The sequence below is a fragment of the Bacillus rossius genome, chromosome 16 (assembly GCF_032445375.1).
Source record: "Bacillus rossius redtenbacheri isolate Brsri chromosome 16, Brsri_v3, whole genome shotgun sequence".
Classification (NCBI taxonomy): domain Eukaryota; kingdom Metazoa; phylum Arthropoda; class Insecta; order Phasmatodea; family Bacillidae; genus Bacillus; species Bacillus rossius.
The window spans coordinates 44,251,454-44,273,582 of NC_086343.1; the positions used below are offsets into that span (position 1 = coordinate 44,251,454).

At 39.2% G+C, this 22,129-nt stretch overlaps 1 protein-coding gene across 1 annotated transcript in view; it reads right to left on the bottom strand.

The window, feature by feature from the left end:
• The window catches only part of LOC134540491 (F-box/LRR-repeat protein 2), a 29,259-nt gene that overhangs the window by 6,922 nt on the left and 208 nt on the right, over positions 1-22,129 (bottom strand). The window contains exons 2-4 of the mRNA XM_063383299.1: positions 15,636-17,133; positions 13,952-14,061; positions 11,662-11,802 (exon numbers count right to left, since the gene is read on the bottom strand). Of these exons, the coding sequence (XP_063239369.1) occupies positions 11,662-11,802; positions 13,952-14,061; positions 15,636-17,133 (1,749 nt within the window). The remainder of the gene's footprint in view (positions 1-11,661; positions 11,803-13,951; positions 14,062-15,635; positions 17,134-22,129) is intronic.

Genomic DNA, 22,129 nt, shown 5'->3' on the forward strand with positions numbered 1-22,129 from the left:
ACTGCGTTTCTCTTGCCGAGTGCTGTACTGCCGTAGGCAGCGCATATCTAAAAATAGATACCACTTCCTGTCGACCGCTGTCAGCGCTTGACAACCCCCATTCCACGTCCTTTTGCCGGCAGGGTGCAGATAAAGGTGTTTGTGGCAACGTGTTTACGTTTAGCTTTTTGTGAGTGTCTAGTGTGGTACGCAGTTAAGGCAAAGCTACCTGCTGGATTTCTCTTGATTTTGATAACTATCGGTTGACAATGTTTGCTTAGTTTTTGAAGTCAGATATGTTATATTTTCTGGCTTAAATTTGTGAACTATTGTTGATGACTTCTGCAGTGTTTTTTTTCTTTCGAATTTGTGTATTATGACTTAATAAATAAAATACCATTAAATATTAATTACTATTAATACAATGGAGAAAAGCCCTCCGGCCGCAGCGTGTGAACATGGTAGTCGGCCGCTCGCCCGCCCTTGCTCACCCTCTCCCCGTACCGTGCGCTGCGGCCGATCTCGGATGCTGCTTGTACTTATTAACAATCACGCTATCTGCTTCATTTTAACGAGAGTAAAAATATATTAAAACTGTCAGAAAATTGATAAAAGCTTTATGTATCCGCAAAAAAGGCCATAACACTGGCCCGCCAGTTGTTTTCATTCAAAACCTGGCTAAAGAACTTGCATGGATCAGGCTGAAAACATCCGGCAATACATGTAGGTTATAAGGAATCTTGTTATGAATTGAGATGTTATGTTTTTCGAGTAGATATACACAGCGACCGACAGGATGCACGCCTGCCTCGACTTGTTTTAACTGCTGCAGCGATGTTTATTATGACAGCTCAAGCAATTATCTTTTCCCGTGGTTTGATAGAAAAAGGTTGCTTCACCCAGCATAAAAAAAAAGGCTACGCCACTTATTCCCCAAGCAGGAAACACACTGGCTGCCGTCTGTCTTCAGTCTCCCCCGCATTTATCTTTCTTCTAACATTCCACGTCTCGCCTCTCGCGCGAGCAATAACGAAGCGACCACGCATTGGGCCGTTTTATGCTTTGTTTGGTGACAGCAACTTGATTTTATTCTGTATATTCCTTTTCATAGGACCCTTGCTATTAAAATACATTTATATTTAAGTTTGAAAGCTTGTAAATTCCTTGCCAGAGATGACTGAACTCGAACTTGAAAAGTGGCATATTTTGACATATTTATTTTGGGCGTGTTTGGGGGGAGGGAGGGGACCGAAAATATTTACAACGATCTTACCCCCCCCCCCCCCCCCCCTTCGCTGCTTTAGTAACCCATTCATAATAGCCCAATTTTACGGGAGAAGGGAGGGTGAAATGAGCATTTTCTCACTGAAGGTTTTTCAAAGGAAGCGAAGTTGGGGTGTTATAAGGGAGGACACTAGATGGTTTGTGTGTCTGGGAAGGATGAGCTAGCCTTGAAGAATGGTAAGGAGGGGAGGGAGGGGTGAGCTTATGCGTCATGAAGCCGCTGCCGCCAGCCAGCCGGGCGAGCTTTGTGTGCGCCCACTCGCATTGCAGAACCTACCGCTGCCATATTTTTAAAAGAAATGTCCCATTATTTTTTTGTTATTATTACATGAACATTATTGGAAGTATTAAAGCGACACACAAATACGCTGTGTGTTAAAATTAACAGATTTTAATGATCTTTCATTTCGTTTTTTTTTCTTCTGATTTTCACATTTTGGTCAAAATGTCCAATTTTTTGACAGTTCCCGAGAATGTATTCTTAAAATCACTGCTTCGTTAAATCCAGGGTTCGTGACATTGGGGTTCTAGTGTATTTAACTACGGCAAGAAGAAAACGTACATGTAAACTAACCAGTAAAAATAAACTTGTCTTTTGACATATTTTCTTTAGAGGTGGCCTGTAGGGCGACGGACTTGTCATGAAGGTTGAAGTGGATTTAAAGCAAAGCCGTCTAGCATTGTGAGTGACAGCATCCTGCCATTGTACGGCTGGTTTCTTAGCGAGTAGCGCTTTTGGGGGGGAGGGGGGGTTGAATTGACTGAAAATTTCGGAAAACATCTATTACGACCCCCCCTCTATTACGACCCTATTCCTGGGAACTGTGAGGGGTCGTTTCAGAGAGGTTTGACTATATAGTGAAGTCGGAATTAATACAGTGATTTGGAAACAGTCCTAACACCCACGTTATCATCTAAAGTCTTAAGTATTTTACAGAGAAAAGAGCCCGACAGGTTGTTAAAAACAGATTGGAACTGACAGCATCCTGATAAGGATAAATACATGTCCATAAAAATTTAAAAATCAAAACACTGCACGGGTGTTAAAGTTGACAGTTTTTAGATCAGGGGGTAGAAACCCAGCATGCCAGCTCTGTGATTGGTTTCTTCAGAATGGGATGGCGAAGAGAAAAACTTGTATGGATCTCGTAGAAAACATCTGGTCCCATACCCCATACTCACAGCAAAGACTCCTAAACCTAGCAACCTACGTCAACATTTTTCTGGTGGATAAAACACAGTGAACCACGACCGGATACAGAGGCCCACATACACTCACACTCCTAGCAGTGACAGCCCAGGCTCCCCCCCTTCATGCTTTCTCAATGTACATTTTTGGGCTTTATTGTTTTCAGACTTTGTTTCCAAACATCAAACATTCTAGTTCAGGTTTGAAGTTAGTTGATTTCACTTGTCTCATACACTAGTACCAACATGTCTGGCTAACAATTCCTAAAAAGAAAGTAATTTCTAAAATCCTTACGTATTTGCAAAAAAAAACTTTTCCTTGTTTCTTTTTCAGGTCATTTCTGATTACACTCAATACGAGGCCAGCACAGACGGACACACTCGACACCGCTGTTGAAGGAAACTGCAGGACTGAACCACGGCTGTAGCGTTACTTGCCAAGTGACTCAGGGAAACCACGAACCACAATAAGGATGGTCGTACTGGCTTCCAACGCACCCCTCGCTCCTTTACAACATACTAGAAGCACCCTGCAGGATACAAGTGCAGGGTTCTAGTTGTCAGGATGCCACTTTCCTTTCCCTTCAAGCTAGCATTGTGTATGATGTATTTTTCAATATATGGCTGAAAATAAATTTCAAGCATTCTAACTAGTGTTGGGCCAATTCCTAAAATATACCGATTCCGATTCCATTTTCGATTCTTAAATTAAAGGGTCGATTCTTCGAATCCGATTCCGATTCCTTAATTTTTATCTGGCAATGTTCAACAGAGTAATATACTCATAAAAAAAAGGTTGTTTATGATTTTAAAAATGTATTTGCATTGTTTTTCATTTTCTGTGCAGAAATTAACATTATATACAGCTTATATAATGTTAAAAAGTATATTCATTACCATCAAGTCACGCTACCTTGAATTTCTAGCACAATTTGGCCTTTTAACCTTGCATATAGTTAGACAAAACACGTGTTCAAACACTGCCAATAATCAAAGATGTCTTATGACGTGAATGTTATAACTTAACCAACTTTAGATACCTTACATTAATTAATTGTAAAAAAAAAAGAGGTTTGTACGGTTAGGTTAAGAATTTTATTTTCAAGCACAACTAAATAATGATCCAAATAAAATGACAATATAACCTCGATTATACATATTTCAAGGGACCTGGGCGAAAAAAAATAAAAAGGGGGAAATGTAAAAATAAAACTTTATTATCTCATTATGATGGAAATGACAAGAAACAAATATGCACCACACTAAAATAAAATGTCAGAAATGCTTACGTTTTAATATATTACCTAGAACTTAATTATCTCACTTGGTGAAAAGAATAAATCCATCCAGTCTTGCAGTTCTTCACAACCGTAAAGAGAAAATAAATTTTAGATAAATTTTAGGTTCTTGAGTAAGAATGTTCTGTGCATGTTTTAGCATCTCAAAATTTCCACATTTTATGGTGAGATTTTCTTACATAAAATATTTAAACTCTTCAAATAATCGCGTGTGAACATTTAATTTATTTCAGAAATTTATCGGAAACAATTCTGTAAAACTAACACAACTACTTTCAAAAGATTGTTTATGTTTGGTAAAGGCCCTGTCACACTGTCAAATTTTAGCTTCCAGCTCCTTCCAATATGTTGGATCCAATATCTTTGAGGGTTGTGACGTCACGTTCAACGTCACTATCGCAGCCATGTTTATTTGAGAGATTGAATGTCTAGAGTTTCCTTCAAATATTTTACGTATAGGACTGGTTCTAAAATATGTTGGATGTTGGATGGGATCAGCCAATCAGAGTTATCTAAAATAAAGCGGCCGCTTTTGTTTCCGTTTCCGAAGTGTAATAGTTTAAATATCAGCAATGGCGAATGGGAAATAAATGCAGTAATTGAATTAATACTATTTTATTTCCTGCTGGAATATGTAATTGTTATTGTATATTTTCCTCCAATTGAATCTGTATGTACGGAAGTGCAGGTTAATATATTTGACTAAAAGAAGTTACTGTAGTTTTGGAATATTATGGTCCTTAAACCAGAAAACATCTTCTATTCAACTTACGATCATTATTTGATTGCTATACCAGTTTTGCTTATGTTCAGGTATTGTTGATACACTAAATTAAAACAGCAAGCATTGCGTACAAAATGTGCCATCAGGAATGAGGTATCAAAACTAGGATATGCATTTCGGAACTTTTACCTACAAATCCAAATTAATAACACCTAAAATAAATTTTAAAATATTTCAATTCAGAGACTTAATGTAACTAAAATTATTTTGGCTTACCTAATCAATCTTTCTTATAAGTCATTGTTCTCCTTATTTCACAATAGCTGCTTCTCTGTAAGTATTGTCTGGAATTTTCTGGAATATAGACTCATAATTTCCTGACAATAGATGGTACTGACTTATGTTAAAGCAGCATCTCTGACTAAGCAAGTAGCTCTGGTGATTTGCAAGAAAGGCCTAGAAATATTAAAATTCTGCCTACGTGTTCACTTATTATTACCTATTTAAGTTTTGAAAGTAATACCATTTTTCGTGAATGTAAATATTTGTGTAGCAGATCCTTGTCAGTAAGCCTATACTTGCCAGGCTGTACGAAACAAGCATACCTGGTCTAATATCTCGTTAAAAAATTATTTTAAAGAGATAATGTGACTGAGGTGAAGTTAGCTTAAAGGCTCAGGTTGAGGTTTGTAACAGTAAATACACTTAATTCAAAATAAAACAAAATTGCCAATTTCTAAACACAGCAAAAATCAACACATTCACTTTAAAGTATAGGAACAATTTTGATGAAATACAAGTGAAAGTGTCCATACAACAGCAGCTAGTTGGGTGAGAAAATAAGCGGGAATGAGAAGGGATATGCCTACTTGCAGATTTACATTTAATTATATGTTTTATTCTTACTAAACATACCTTTAAATATTGTTTTTGAAGAGCACTATAAATTGCACTACAAATTTCAGGTAAAAATTTTGAGATGGTGTTGTGTGGAATACTTGTAGAGAACATAAGGGACTTAAATGATTCCCCTGTCGCCAAAAATCTTAATGTAACTGCCAGCCTCTGCTTTGCTGGTATAGACTGGCACAAATGAGTATCCTTCTTTGCAATGCGAGACTCCACAATTGAAAGAAGAAAATCAAAACTTTCAGAATCCATTATTACATAGTTCGGAAATGAATCGGCATCTTTGTATCGAAGTTCATGACAAAAAGGGGTAAAACACCATTTGTTTGCCGGGAAAGTATCCACTGTCTCGTCCACCATCTGCGTTTCTTTTTCTTAGATTTCTCTTCTAGTTTACTGAGACTTGCTACAATTACAATTACAGCTACAGCTTTTGAAACACTTTGATGCTCTTAATGCAGGCATTGCAAACACCTGGAAAACGTAAATTTTAAACTGTGTATGATCACAATATACCTAAATTGGAATATAACTTACTTAAAAAAGCCCGCGTTCCTTGACCCAAAATTTGTTTTTTGATTCTAAATACTGTCATTTACAGTTCTCTACAGAATGTTTGGTAAAACGAGCTCATTCAAAGAAAATTGATAGTGTGAAATGACTTCAAATATATTTTACATTGCTCGTCAAATAATATTGAATACAATATATTTGAAGACGTATTTAATCCAAAATCACCCTTCAAATTTTGTTGTCCAATTTATTGGATACAATATATTTGACAGTGTGACAGGGCCTTAATAAAACTTTACGAACGTTTCAGCAGCAATGTTTGGTAATTCAGATTAGCCAACTGCCTTTCCAAAATATATCTAATGTAAAATGAGCATCGCTGAACACGCACAAGAACGCCGAATTACAGCAATTTGGTTATGTTGCTTTTACACTTATTTTAATATGGTCGCAATAATCCACTGTGAATTTGGGTAAAATCTCATTCAAAAATTATTTTATTTTAATTCTTTAAAGTTTAAAGTGCAGAGATGTGAAACATCTTAATTTTCACGTTCACGTCACCAAAGATTTGGTTCATGGCCGTATGGTTTACCATGGCAGGTAGCACAAACAAAAAAAAAATTAGGTTGTTTACAATTAGGGATGGGAAATATAGTTCTTTGGAAAGAACTAGTTCGTTCGGAACTAGTCACTTCAAAGACTAGTTCTTTAGGAACCGTTCTATTGAACTACATCGGTCGCGGACTGTATCGCGGTTTCCAATGTTTAAACAAAATATTCCATACATGACACCAACACAATCGTTACAGACTTTTTGTTTTATGGGCATTTCTTTTTCTATAAATAAAAGAGGCACACAGTAATCCGATGCTTGTAAACAATATCTCCCATTACAAATGAGCGACTATCATATTGTTTTTCTTTCACACACTTCTTACATTTTTGAATGTGTATTAATTTATTTTCTGCGAGTAAAGTGCTTATTTTCACTTGTGTACAAAACAAAATAATGGTATAGTGTTTTCTCATCTGTGACAACCTAAGCTGATTTTTTTTCGTATTAGGTAAGTTTTATTATGTTTCTTTAAATTTTAGTGTAGTTTTGTAATGTGTGGTCTATGTGTTATTAAAGTTTAATTTCAGATTGTATAGGCTATCTGAAATTTAACGTAATTACACTTATTTACGTGACACGTTTTTTAATGCCAATATGTAATGTAAATGTCTAAAGAATATTAGATAAAAATTTAGAGTTCACGTTCGTCAAATGATACATCATTGCGCAAGAAAGAACGAAACGAAATGACCGACAGCGTGAACTATCATGTCTTTGAACTAGCTAGTTCAGTGTGTATATGTACTCCCTTTCTCTTCGGTCTTCGTAGTTCAGATGAGTACTTGGAACGTCTCTGCTTGGAACTGACGAAGCGATGGGGAAATAACGGTAAGGGGGGAGATGAGACAAAATAAAGAACAAACGTAAGAGAGGGAAGAAAGCAGCAAAGAACGAAAGAACGATTGTTTTTGGGGTAACAGCGAACTAGTCATCTAGTTCGCTCGTCAGAACAGTTCTAAATGAACTGGTAGTTCGCGAACTACCCATCCCTATTTACAATGGCAAATGTAGCTGCCATGATCAAATAGTTAACGTTTACATTATTTTACTTGCCGTTTACATTTACATAATTTTCTTTTAACATTTATGGTTTTGTCTAATTATTTTTGAAGGTTTACTATTAAATGCAGTGCTGCTGCAACGTAATTTCCGAAAAATGTTTTCGCTTAAAGCGGGAAAGTAGATACTGCATTTGTACTGTAGGGAAAATGGCGGTGCAAGTAAATAAATACGTTAATCACTGTAATTCGTAAATCAGTTCCGTAAAAAAGATTGTATTATGTAGTTTAAAAATTATATTTGCATGCATTTTAATATTTTCTTACGTTGCGTGGGAGATGTATTTTGCAAACTTAAAAACAATGCAGGAATCGGTCATGGTCGATTCCAAAACCATTGTATTCTGAATCCCACGATTATACTGGAATCGGTGGAACCGACCGATTCCGGAATCGGAATCGACCCATCACTAATTCTAACCATATAAACATACAATTTTAAACAACATTTTTAAAAATTATGTAAAAAGGCAGCAGGCAAATTAAACATTGGATAATTTACTAGTCTGTAAAGCTAATTATACCTCAAGAAGAAACAGTAAGTACAGCTGCAGACTGAATGTGAGTGGTTTGCACCCAGCCGAGGACTTGATTCAGTAGCCAAGAGTTCAGTACCGCTATTTGTACACACACTATAACTTGTCATTGCACAAAATTAATGTATTTGATTCAAAAACTCATGGAATACATTTCAATCAAAGCAAAACAACTAAACAAAAAAACTTCTGAAAGCTGAAATAAAATTGAAATGAGTTTAGATTGTAATACATTGCAAATTAATAAACATACAACATAACTGAAGGTCTGCCACAACAACAAGTTGTTAACTCGTGTTGCACAATGCAGAAGACAAAGGAGTTCACCTGTGCCTTCGACGAGAGGGGAAGGGGGGGGGGGGGGAGGGGGAAAAGTCCCGGAGCCCATTTGAGTTTCCAGATATTTTTTAATGCTTGAGTTTACCTTGATAGCAGGAAGAAAATTACAAGTCTATTGCCAATAATTACAGTCGTGGCCGTGGTAACATTTCCAGTATTTAGGTTTTTTATCTTGTCAGGTTTATTAAGTTGCAGGGAAGGGGCCCGACGGCCCAGCCAGGGCTGCTGAGGGAACACAGTATCCTCACAGGAGCCCTCGACTAGAGGCCCTCCCACAAGCCTGGACGCAGGTGAATCAGGTCAGTTCTGTTTTGTCTGTATCTAGTACTTTCCAGATAATGAATTATTGTAATCTAAGGCAAAAGAAACATTAAACTCGACACAATTGGGCTGCAATTACATGTTTTTTTCCATTAACCCAAAATATTTCAGGACGTGATTCCTTGTGACATTTGAGGTAGATGTACCGTATTTACTCACATATAGGTCGCCATCGCATATAGGCGCACCCATAATTTGAAGTCTTAAATTTGGTATTTAAGATTCCCCCCATATAGGTCGCACCGGTAATTTAATGATGCGAACGGCTGGCGCGCCGTGCACGAAAGAGTTAACCGATACTGTGAAACTCCGCTACTACGAAAGCTGATAATGGCGTGATAAATTGTTGTAACAACAAGTACTTGTAATAACCGAATATAGAAAATTGAAGTCAAGTTATATTCCGGACTTCTTAAAATGTCTTAATTGTAGAATATAACTCAAAAACAGTGCTTTGTATTGATAAAATGCACAGAATAAAAGTTGTAGTAAATTTAATTACGAATAAAAAAGGCCTGTTATGATTTTTTATATCTACAGCGGTTTTCGTTATGGGTTCCGATAAATACTCACGCTAAGTGAATTCACGTCACGCGAGTTTGGCTATGCTAGCAGGCTGGTTGTTATTTTCGTTCAAAACGTGGCGAAGGAACTTGTGTGGATCAGGTAGAAAACATTCGGCTACAAACGAAAGATATAAGAACAATGCTATCCTGAAATGCTGTGACATGTTTTTGGAGTAGATAATCACAGCGACAGACCGACAGGATTCGCTCCCGACCTTGCCGTCAGCGATGTTTATTTTGACAGCTCAAGCAATTATCTTTTCCACGACCCTTCACAGTGTAAAAAAAAAAGAAGAAAAAACATGTTAGAATGCAGATGGAAAAGTAACTATGCAGTAAAATAAATATATTTACGGCCCTGCTAAATTTTTCTATTCAATAAAATTCGAGGTATTAGTGATTTTTCAGCAGAAACTGCTGTGTGACTAATAAATAGTGATGTGCGAGTCTCGGCATCATCGAGAACGAGTCGAGACAGAAATTTTCTCGATCTCGTCTCGAGATAATTTTTTTGGCTCGGAATTTTCGAGAATTTTTTAAACAAGAAATAGGTTAGGTAATATATTGAGGCAGCATTTTGCGTTGCGTGTTGAAATAATTAACATATCTTCAACGTAACGTAGATCGAATAAAATAAAATATACTTGTTACGATAGTATACACGATAAATTATTAAAAAGTTAAAAACTAACAACTTCCGTTCACAAGTCACTACATGAAACGGTAAACGTAAACAATGAATTGTGCTGTGGTTATCACATTAAATTACAGAAGAAAATGATTATTTTCCGTTAATAAAACCAACATTAAAGTTAAAAATAAATCATTTTCGTTATCAATATCAAGTATCAACGTAAATCGTTACGGTAAAAAATAAAAATATAAACATGACTGCAGAATTCTTCCGCGATTGCATTTTGTTTTATGGCCTTATGTTATACACACGGCCAGCAGTATATAACAAGCAACATGATGTTTAAATTGCGGTCCGTATCGATAGTGACATATCGATAGTGGTGAATGTTCAGACTTTCATGATCAAGTACCGTCCATGGCTCAAGGAAACTGTATAGACTATGGAATCAATAACGTATGTTTACAATTACATACGACAGTAGGCAAATAAACTGTTGAGTGTAAAGGTAAAGTTGTAGTTGCAATTGCAGTTGTGGATACTTGATAAAATTATTGAATAATTATGTATGTTTGTCAGATTATTGAGTTTTACTTTTTTGGATCATATTATCCTGTTAACTAAAGTACAGATTTCTCGATCTCGACTCGATTCTCGAGAATTTTTAAATTGCTTTCTCGATCTCGTCTCGAATTCAAAAAAGTCTTTCTCGCACATGCCTACTAATAAACAAATTGTATCATAATAACTTATAAAGTATTTATTAACGGCAAAGGACAGTCGTATAAGCCTAAAAAATATTTATTTTACAGAGAATGGACTATACAACCTGGCTTTTGCCACACGCGGTGTGGCAGGGGAGGAGGATGCTGACAGTTTCTCACGCAGAAGGTTGAAATTAGGGAGGAAATGTGTTCAAATGTTAGTTGAAAAGGGGGGGAGGGTGTTTTTACATGGTTTGTGGCTCTGGGAGGAATGAGCCTTGAAGAATTAGCAGGGGATGGGAGATGTAAGCGTCACGTCACGTATGATGTCAAGCCGCCGCTACCGTCAGCCTGGCCGGACGAGTTTCTTATGCTCTCGCAGAAGCTACCACAGCGGCTTTTCGTGCGGGCGGGTAAGATAACATGACAGCTGAGACGGCTTTTCGTGCGATAGTGGACGCGCCGAGCTCGGCTAGACACTGCCGCGTGGACAGTCTAGAGGGGTGGTATCTATTTTTAGCCGTCTTTTGTATGCCTGCTTGCTTACAGTACAGCTCTCGCCAAGATAAACGTGAACACATAGCGCCGAACAAAGTGTAACAGACTTGTTTTTCAGTAGATTTTACTCAAATTTTCGACTTTCTCTGCTTAAATCTTTCACGGTTTCTCAAAAAACGTTCGTATAAAATCAGAGGGGGGTCGCATCGGCGGGATTCTACTGTATTGCAAAAAAAAAATTCCTCAAAAATTTTAAAAAATTTTTCTTCACATATAGGTTGCACTTCATTTTTTCCCCATCAAATCTGGTAAAATTGCCGTGACCTATATGCGAGTAAATACGGTAGTGTTAGCCACTTACAGCTAAGCTCAATTTCACCCTTGAAAGTTAATTTTTTGCAACAGTGCATGTGCACAATACCAAAACTAATTGCAGTTACAACTACAAGGTTGGGAATGTAGCTATGTGTCAGGTGGGCGATGCCACTTGCCTGCAGCTCCAGGTGTCTGAGTCGCGGGCTGTGGCGCACGAAGCAGATCATGGCCTCGTCGCTCACGTAGCAGTTGTTCATGATCAGCTCCTCGATGCTGGGGTTGTTCGCGGCCAGACTCCTCATGCCTGTCTCCGTCACCTGCAGCACGCCCGTCTCCCGTCTCCCATACAGAGCTTGCTCACTTCATATTCATGAATAATCAACCTCAAGTCTTTGGTACATTCTGTGTTTCACTTTACACAACTAGTGTTAGTGGGATTGATACAAAAAATTAAAGTAAAACTCAAATAAGCTACACTATTAAATAAAACAATGAAACCAATGAACCAAACTATTTAGTTAATATACTAAACGTAATTATTTCAGCATTAAGAGTTGTTTTATAATGTACTACCAAATTGAATAGGCAGCAAACTGGCAATCTTCATTTGAAACCAGCGGGGTGTGACGTCACTACTCCCTGCTTCACCTCCTGTCAGCCTCTCAGTGACGTGCATGTTTTGTTTCTGGGGTCACGGCTAGATTCCCCTCTTGCGGGCTGAGCATGTGCCTGGCGCTGGTGCAGGGTCTTTAAGAAGAGAACACGATAGCATCGTCATATTCACACACTTAACTTCATTGGTTTAGGCAACAGGCGTAGGAGTGGTCCACGTGGCTTGGTAAGTGCTTGCTTGTTCGTCGCTGTGAAACAGACGGTGGCCCCGTATTTAACATAAATTTAAATTAATCTGTTGAAAATTAAAATTTGTCTGTTTTCCTTTTCGGCCGCCACTGTGTGCAAATTATTTTGAGGTTTAGACACGGTAGTCGTTCGTTTTAAATTCCATTTCTATTATGATGACTTGTGGTCGATGCCATTGTATAAATTTGTTTCCTCTTCCGTCTGCGGGATAACAGCTCTAATCACTAATTCAGATCTGTAATTGTAAATTCACTATGGTTGTAGTTCCCTATTACTAGAGACCGGAAAAATTCGCGAATTAATTTCGCGATAGGCTAAAATACAAATCGTTATACCTCAGTGCTGCCTCTGTTATTGGTTCACAACTCACCTGGATGACTCCAATGAGAAACACCCATCCAAAGCTTTATCGAATCACAGGCTGCTACGCTGGAACGTCTCACAAGACAGCAGCCAATGAGCGGGTGGCATTTGACCGAGTGTACATAGAACTATGGAGTTCATCCTACAGGTCATTGAACCCACTAATTTTTCCGGTCCCTACCTATTACTGTTGGGTTTTGATTTGCGATACATTTACGTGCGGATCAGATGTTTAGTTTGGATACAACATGGTTGTGCTGCAAGCACTATATCTCACTTGATAGCTGTGGTTTATTTACCCTGCGTAGTTTCCCTGGGGCATACTAAATTTTATTTTTGCCCGTCTAATTTTTTTGTTAACTGGTAACTTAACTTGTTGGTGACGCTACTGGGTAACTTGTGCTGCTGCCCACGGGTGGTGATGATCAGGTACCCGAGTGTTGCTATGCTTTCTCCTGTTTAATCGGGCTTTATGTGTAGTTATCTTGTTAATGATAGAAATTTCATATGTGTAAATTATGTTATTACAGCTTTTTGATATTATGCACTTCCGTATGTACACAGACTATATTGTACCTTCATTGAAAATGTATGCAATCGCTTTTAATATGTATTACTTTAATCATAACGAACCATCACCATTAGGGATACGTGAATATTGTGATGTCTTATATGATTCCGTACTTATTTATAAATAGCAGTGTAATTTATATATATCTTAGATATTTTGACGTAAATTTCATTCTGTAGACCTATAAATGTTGCTGTTCTGTGATCATCTGTCCACGAGGTTTATCAGACACGTGTGACATGCTGTTAATACTGTTTTCTTACTGTGATAAATAATTGAATAAAACGAGCTGTTTGATACTTGAAAATATATTGACGTATTCTCTTTGTATCGTGATCACGCCGTTATTCATGAAATGCTATACGCATTTATTTGTCTTTGAGGAACTGGTAGAGAATGCCCACACCACCCCTTGGTTCTTCCACAAACCAAAACGTGGCTGTTTTGAGTGACTCTTTAGCTTCCTTGATCCTGCTGTTGTAAGCTATTGGGCGCTGTTTGATTCCCAGAGGGACCTAAAAGCCTTCAAATCAAAATTAAATTTCTCTGCGGGTGAAGGATCCTACAGCTTCGCCTTTTCACAAACAACATTTTAACCTAGCTAAAAATGTTTACTTCCGGTGATACGTTACTGAGATTTGTTATCGAGACTGTAGAGACCAGTTTGTCACCTGGTGGCACTTGCTGAGGTTGATGTGTCGCAGCTCCAGGAAGCTGAAGGCATGCTTGAGGCTCACGTCTGTGATGCGGTTGCAGCCACACAGGTTCAGGTGGCGCAGGCCTGCAACACGACACAGCACACGCTACACACACTCCTCCTTCAGTCCTATTAGTGACAGATGCATCTTTCACTAAGCAATATTTCTCTTAAAGAGTTCATAAACCCCTCAGATTTAGAGCAAGGGTTTTTTTGGTCATCACTTGTTTAGCTACTTGGCAGTTAAAACTTAAATGAAGGGAAGTTGCATTTGAAACGTTGACTGCTCTATGGATTTCTTCCTTACCTGCCCCACAGTGGACTTGTGACTATTAGTATTTCATCTTTTATATTAGTTGACTAGCCCTTCAATTATACTTTTCCACTAATGGTGATATAGTTTGCCTGTAATTGTACGATCTAAGGGTTGTAAACCGCAAACCATTTCCAAAGCTTGAAAGTCACAACAAAGAAAGAATGCAGTAAATTCAGCAGATGTTGAAAATATACTATTTTTAAGGTGCACCCCAGTTTTACAGAGTATATAAAGTCACATAACAGGTGCATCTTTAAATCAAGTAAATTCTGTAGTAAAATGATTCTAGTATTTAATTTAAAAAAAAAACCAAACCAAGAATATCTATGATAACTTTTTTGCACAAAGACCTTACACATTAAGAATTGTCTTTTATGGAATTTAAAAACAAACATACAGATTACTCTGAACACCTACTTTTATTACTATAAGCATCATCAAAAAACCATCTGAATGGCTAAAAATTTTCACCTAGGACACCTTCTACAGAAAAATGCAAATAACCAAATATAAAAACTACCATTAAAACAGCCAGCGTCTACAGATCATTATTACTAGCCGTCATGGACGGTAGCATGGAGCCTTACAAGAAAACAAAACTTCCAGCGTGACATATCTGCTCAAGATGACAGAACATTAAAACTAATCTTTTTTAAAAGGTTACTACAATATTTTGCACTTCATCACTTAAAATACTAAATATATATTTTAAATTTAGTGTTATGTGCATCTTTTCTTTTTCACTTGTAGCAGGTAGCAGATTAACGAATTACAAGAAAAGATATATTTGATTTATTTAATTTGTGCTCTCAACATTATAACGGGACTTCTCCAATATCTATGTGCAAAATTGTACAGATTTTGATAGCACGGTGGGAGCGCTTGTGAAAGTGATTTTACAGCGTTCCTCTGCCACTGCTGGTAGGCCGAGGGAGTGGTGGGAGGGGACTTGGCTACACTGAGACCTCGAGATACCGCGAGGGAATTGTCTCTGGTGACAGGAATGGTCGCACAGCAACCTAAATTAATGTTATAAGGAAGATGACTTTGATAATGTTTGATTTGGTGTGAATGCAGTAACATTGGACATGCTGTGTGTGGAAATGTAGACGGTGCTGCAACATGTGTGAACTGCCTTACACGCCACCAGCGAGGGAACAAGTCCACACGTAGCTTCAGGGCTAATCAACATACAGCGTTACCCTTCACCTACCACCCATAAATTTAAAAAAATTCATAAAAATGTATATAAAACAAAATACAAAAATTTCTGTAATGGACTTCTATAAACCTAGGTTACAGGGCAGCACAGTCCAGACAACGGTAGGGAAGCGCACGCGACCTGCGAGGTTGGCGAGAGAGTCGTCCGTGCGCACGTACTGCTGCTCGCACACCTCCGAGACCAGCGTCTTCAGCTTGGCGTCGTCCACTATCTCCTGCTCGGCCTTGCTGCGCAGCGAGATCTTGTGGAAGGGGTCCGCCAGCCGCTCGCCGTTCCTCACGGACAGCAGGCGCACGCGCACGTCCTCCGAGGGCTGGGCGGGCTCCGAGGGCTGGGCGGGCTCGCCCACGCCCATGCCCGTGAGCCCCGCGTCCGTCACCTTGTTGCACTCGGCCAGCACCAGGGTGCGCAGGCGGCGCTGGTGCCGGCAGACGGCCTGCAGCGAGCGGTCCGTCACGGCGTTGAAGCAGAAGCCCAGGTCCAGCAGCGTGAGGGCGGGCAGGCTCTCGGCCAGCAGGCAGGCCGTGGCCTCGTCCAGCTCCAGGCCGGTGAGGCGCAGCTCGCGCAGACGCGTGTTCATGGCGGGGCACAGCGCCCGCGCCACGCCCTCGCCCGTCAGCAGGCGGCACTGCGACAGGTCCAGCTCCTCCAGGGACACCAGCCGGGACAGCTGCGCCACGCCCAGGTTCGTGACGCCCCCGCAGCAGCGCAGGTTCAGGGACACCAGGGCGTGCATGCGCGCACACACGGCCAGCAGGGCGTGGTCCGTGACGCGCGAGCACCGGCTCAGGTCCAGCCGCGCCAGGCCCGGCTGGAGCTCCACCAGCGCCATCACGGCCGCGTTGTTCACCTGCTCGCAGTTGCAGGCGCGCAGGGCCTCCAGCCGCAGCCCGGGCACGCGGCACAGCCGCTCCAGCGCCACGTTGTCCAGCAGCGTGTGGCCCAGGTCCAGGCGCCGCACCAAGCCCGCGCGCGCCGCCACCAAGCGCAGCACGTTGTCGAAGGTCAGCAGCGACTCGGAGGCCAGCGGGCGGGCGTCCGTGTGCGGGTAGAAGCGCTTGCACAGCCCCACGTGGAAGGACACGGGACAGCCGGCCAGCGACAGGCCCTCCAGGGCGGGCGCGATGGCCACGAACCTGTTGAACAGGGCGTCGGAGAGGTAGCGGTTCGAGTCCAGGCTGAGCTCGCGCAGCTCGGCCAGCGTGTCTCTGAGGAGCGCCACGTCATCCTGGCTCTCGAGCACACGGCCCGACATGAGCAGCTCCCGGCAGCCGCTCAGCTGCAGGCGCTGCAGGCGGGGGCAGCGGGACAGCACGTCCACCAGGGTCTTCTCCGACAGGTTGCAGGCCTGGATGCGCAGCGAGCGCAGCGAGGGACAGAAGCGGTCCCAGAAGTCCAGCAGCTTGTCGCCCAGCTCCATCTCCTTGAAGACGAAGTGCGAGAAGGCGCGGGAGCTGCGCTGCAGCACGGGCAGGTACTGGGACAGGTTGTCGTGGAAGAACATCACTTCGTCCGCGGAGAGGCGGTGGTCGCAGGCGACGGCGTGCCAGCGTCGGCACACCTGGGCCGCCGCCAGCCGGTCTCGCAGCGCCAGGTACTGGAAGATGTGTGTGACGATCTGCAAGCACACCACAGGGGAGACATACATGTCAACATTTTGATTTTCAGTGTTCTTAACCTCGTAAGTACACATTTATAATTTTTAAATACAGTTATTTTGCCTCATGCTATGCCAAATTTTAAAACCTCATTTTCACAAAAATGTAAAAGAGGAATCAGTCATTTCCTCTACACATTTCACTCAAAGTTTACCAATGCTATAAGAACTTTAACATATTTGTTGTTTATTACGCGAGCATTCTAGGTCTCACACATGTATAGTATAATCATTGAGAATATCCTGGCCTCCGTTAGTGTATAGCTCAGATTACCACCTTTAAAGGCCCCCTGGCTGGTAGACATTATTTACATTTAAAAAAAATTAAGACAAAACTACTGACACTATATTGAAGGAACCAGGAAAAGACATTCAAACTTTTTTTTTTAAACATTTTATATAAGTATGCTCCACTTAACTATTATGAAATCACATACTCGACATAACCAGAAGACATGAAAACAAGCATTGATGCAGTTAATGTAATAATGTCTCATTATATATGTTTATAGATCTCCATTTTGTCATCTTTTGTCTTAATTTATAACAATTTTACAATTAATCCTTCGTAGGTGTAAGCCTGGGAGGGTCTGGGCCTTCCTCTTCCTTAGAATTATTCGGTGAATTTTAAAACTCTTGTTCTTGAAATAACTTTGTCCTACAATTGGAACACAGCTTTTTTCCGGGAACTAACAAAACACCAGCTTTCTTTTTCGCATCATTGGCCATTTGAAGAGATATAGGTCTTGTCTTATGCCACTTTTTAAAGACCATCTGTGTTTCTTTGCTGGGTCACAACATATTTTTCAAAAGCTTCCCCGTAATATTTAATGAGTCATGCATAGTGGTGTGAACAAATACTTGAATTTGAATGCAGTGTGGAAGTCAGCAATATTAAGAAATATCTTCTTGTCTGTGTATATATTTATATATGACACACAGAATTAATAAAAAGACCTAAACTACACTTTTTATATCAACTGGTAGCCATTGTAGATTGTAAATTAACTCTCGGTTTTACCCACTTCAGTCAGAAAATACAAAGCAAAGAAATTGTCAAAAATAAATAAATAAAACCAGCTACATATCAAAACTAAACCATTAATGGTCAAAAAATAAACACTCTCAGACAACTTGAAGTGTGCAGAACAATAGCAGCTCCTAAGACTCCCTCACACCGGACAACCTGCGACTAATATCTTCTACATCACCCTTGACATCGTTCGGGCCTGCTGCCCTTTTTAAGCCCGATATGCCCCTGCCTGAACAAACCCCACCCTCCATCCTTCCCTACCACCAGTGCTCAGGGCGTGTGTTTGACTAGAAGAGGGCGCTGTAGCAGCAGTGCACCACACGCCTCTAACTAGAGACAAACATTGTCATTCTTTTTGCTTATTTTTCCCCAAGTGGCGTGTGACGGCAGATCGGCCGGGAGTGTTTTATGTACTTTAAGTAATTAATATTTAGTTAAGGCATGAACAACAAAAAGACGTACCGAACATGCACGAGGCGAACCGAAGTCCGCTGAAGCCGGACTGGTTATCATTAATAATAATAATAAATTGTTGTAATTTTAGTTAATAGTTTTTATCAAGCATTAGATGTAATCTAATTATTAAGAGTGTTTCATGTTTTACCTGTAGCTTCCTGTGGCACGTAATCGTAAATAGGTATAACGGTAATTGGTTCGGATCGAAGACGCCATGTTAGGCTAGCAGAGCCCTGAGCTCAGCCCAGTCCTTCTCCAGCACCGACCGAGAGCAGACGCATCAGCACCCCGGGGACCTCACCGCTTGCCTGCACTGCTAAGTAGTTCTGTTAAATCTTAATCATCTTGAATCTTTTCGTTCAAAATTCCTTGGGGCTTCTCTCGGTTCAGAAGATTGTTTAAATAATTGTATGAGTGACCACTATGGTCCTTTTTATGCTAATTACCTAATTGTAGAGTGTGACCACGTGGTCAGGTCGCACCACATGAACCAATTCGTGCCGCAGGCGCTGTGTGATATAATCAAAGGTGTAGGCGAAGTAGCAGCTAATAAACCAGGGCATGCGATTTTATTTGTATTTGTTTATTTCAACATCCTGAGTGTGCCGGCGTGTGGGATGCCGTAAGAGACCACTACGTAGGTGGAGCGCGTGCCCGACGCTGAGAGTGGACCAGTGGTGAGTACTAGGATTGGCTTTAGGGGGGTTAAAATCACGCCTCACGTGGGCGACGTCACGGCCCTGAAGAAGAGTCTCTCCCGGGAGGCGCCCACAAATTAATCTCAGTACATGTATCGACGCGAACCCCCGCTTAGCATAAGGACAGTTAGGCCCCAGGCCATGTCACCCTACAGTAAATATTTAGATGATATTACATCATCTGCATTTAAGCAAGATGCAATATTATGCAAACTGACTCAGTGACCAAAGATTAATTGAACCATAACTTTTCTTCAAACATTTTCTTCTCCTTTTCATTTTTCATATTTAGGCCTACAGTATATTAAATATGCATTCCCAACGAGGCTAAATCATTATTTCAAAATTTTTGCAATAAATATTTTACTCATATTTGCTTTTACATGTACAAATTACTTTGTAAACTGAAAACAGATTTATAATCTTAACTACTTATTTCACAAAGAATTTTTATTTTACCATTTTGTAGCAAAATTTGGTGCTCTATTTAATGGTACCAAGCCGAGATTGTAAAGATTAACAGAAAAAAGTTACAATAGGATTACTGAACTTATGTTTACAATTTTTGGTAATTCATTTTTTCCACTTCAAACATAAAATGCATGTAGCCTACTTCTGGGCATATAATTACATTTTACGAGTGATATTTGAAATCTACATACAATTCTAAAAAAGGACATATAGTAATTTCACGATTCTACATTAATACCCAACTGGGTAAATATTTACTTGGGCGGTATTTCCGAAAAAAAATGTTAAAAATCCGAAAATACCTTTATTTTATGCTCTTTAACTTCCTCTTTTCATTAAAAGTGGCGGAGGTAAGAAATTCCAAATACTTTTGGAGATATCGAATTTTTAAATTTCATCATATGTAGTTGAGCGGTATTTGCGAAAATAAATGTTAAAAATCCGAAAATACCTTTATCATATGCTCTTCAACTTCCTCTTTTCATTAAAAGCGGCGGAGATGAGAAATTCCAAATACTTTAGGAGATATCGAATTTTTTAATTTTGCAATACAAGACCTGTGGAACCATTCGAGCGGCGCCATTTTTGTTCTTTTGCCGTGTGTTCGTGAATACGTGAATCGTGAATGCGTAATTAATAAAATGGTTGATTAGGTCAGGTCAGTTACATTATTAATACTTTCAAACTAAGCCGACATTAAAAATTATTTTGTGAATTAATTTTAATGGCTGTTTAGTTTTAAAATATTTATAATGTAACTGACCTGACCAAACAAACCCGGACAGAGGGTGAACAGTAAACTAAAATGGTCGATTAGGTCAGGTCAGTTACATTATAAATACTTTCAAACTAAGGTGATATTAAAAGTAATGTGAATTAAATTTAATTATTCTTTAGTTTTAAATTATTTATAATGTAACTGACCTTACCTAACAAACCCGTAACAAAGGATGTACAGTAACAACTCACCTAAATTTTTTTGTTACTTATTACTTGCGCAACAATATCAAAATAACAAATAAGACTTTAAAATTAGAAACGTTAAAAACTCACCTAAGTTGGAGGCGGTAATTAAACACCGTTTTAAACAATAATTGAACTAAATAATCACGTATTAGTTCATTTGAATTCTGGCCTATCACGAACAATCACGTGACATCATTATCCAATAAAAAAAATAGATACTCGTACGTAAACAAGAAACAATGGTGCACGCACGCCACAGGAATGCGCTGGTTTTGTGCTGAAATTTAAAAATTCGATATCTCCTAAAGTATTTGGAATTTCTAATCTCCGCCGCTTTTAATGAAAAGAGGAATTTGAAGAGCATATAATAAAGGTATTTTCGGATTTTTAACATTTTTTTTCGCAAATACCGCTCAACTACATATGAAGAAATTTAAAAATTCGATATCTCCTAAAGTATTTGGAATTTCTAATCTCCGCCGATTTTAATGAAAATAGGAAGTTGAAGAGCATAAAATAAAGGTATTTTCGGATTTTTAAAATTTTTTTTCGGAAATACCGCCCAAGTAAATATTTACCCCCAACTGTTATTACAAATGTAAGTTGAAGCAGGATGTGTCGCTCGACCCTGGTTGGATTAAAAAAAATTCACAAGAGGAAAACTTGGAAGGTTTAAATTACCAACTAGAGCCAATATTTCAAAAAATGAAATATAACATGTTCTTATATTTGTATGAAGATACCATGTACCTACCAAATTTCATCCAAATCTGAATGATCTTGCATGGAATTCCCCTTAATGAAATGTTATTAATACTCAATAAATACATAATGGGTAATTTATTACTTGAAATATTCCAAAGCTATGTTACAAAATTAGAAAAAATGTCCGGATGTAAAACTGCATTTATTACTACGGTGGTTTCTCCAGCCAGACCGTAACCTTGAAAGCTGAATGCAAGTATGTCCACTGCTGCTTAATTGTATAACAACCTTAAATTAATTAATGAGCTACTAGCTACTCTATGATAATCATAAATTAATTAATCAGCTGTTATGGAAAAAAAAATTTTAACAGGAAAAATCTCTTAAATATTCACAATGTCAAATTTATAATAACTCATAAAGATTATAAAATTGTGATGTCATTCACAACAATGAAAATAACTAACAAAGGAATTTTTTTCCTTCAGAATAATTACTACCATTCATACACAAGAGTGTATTACCATCCCATAAATAATTTACAAATAAATCAAATCCTTATAAAATCTAATAAATATGTGATCCCATAATTAATAAAGGGGTAACATTCCAAGAAATGCCAAGGATC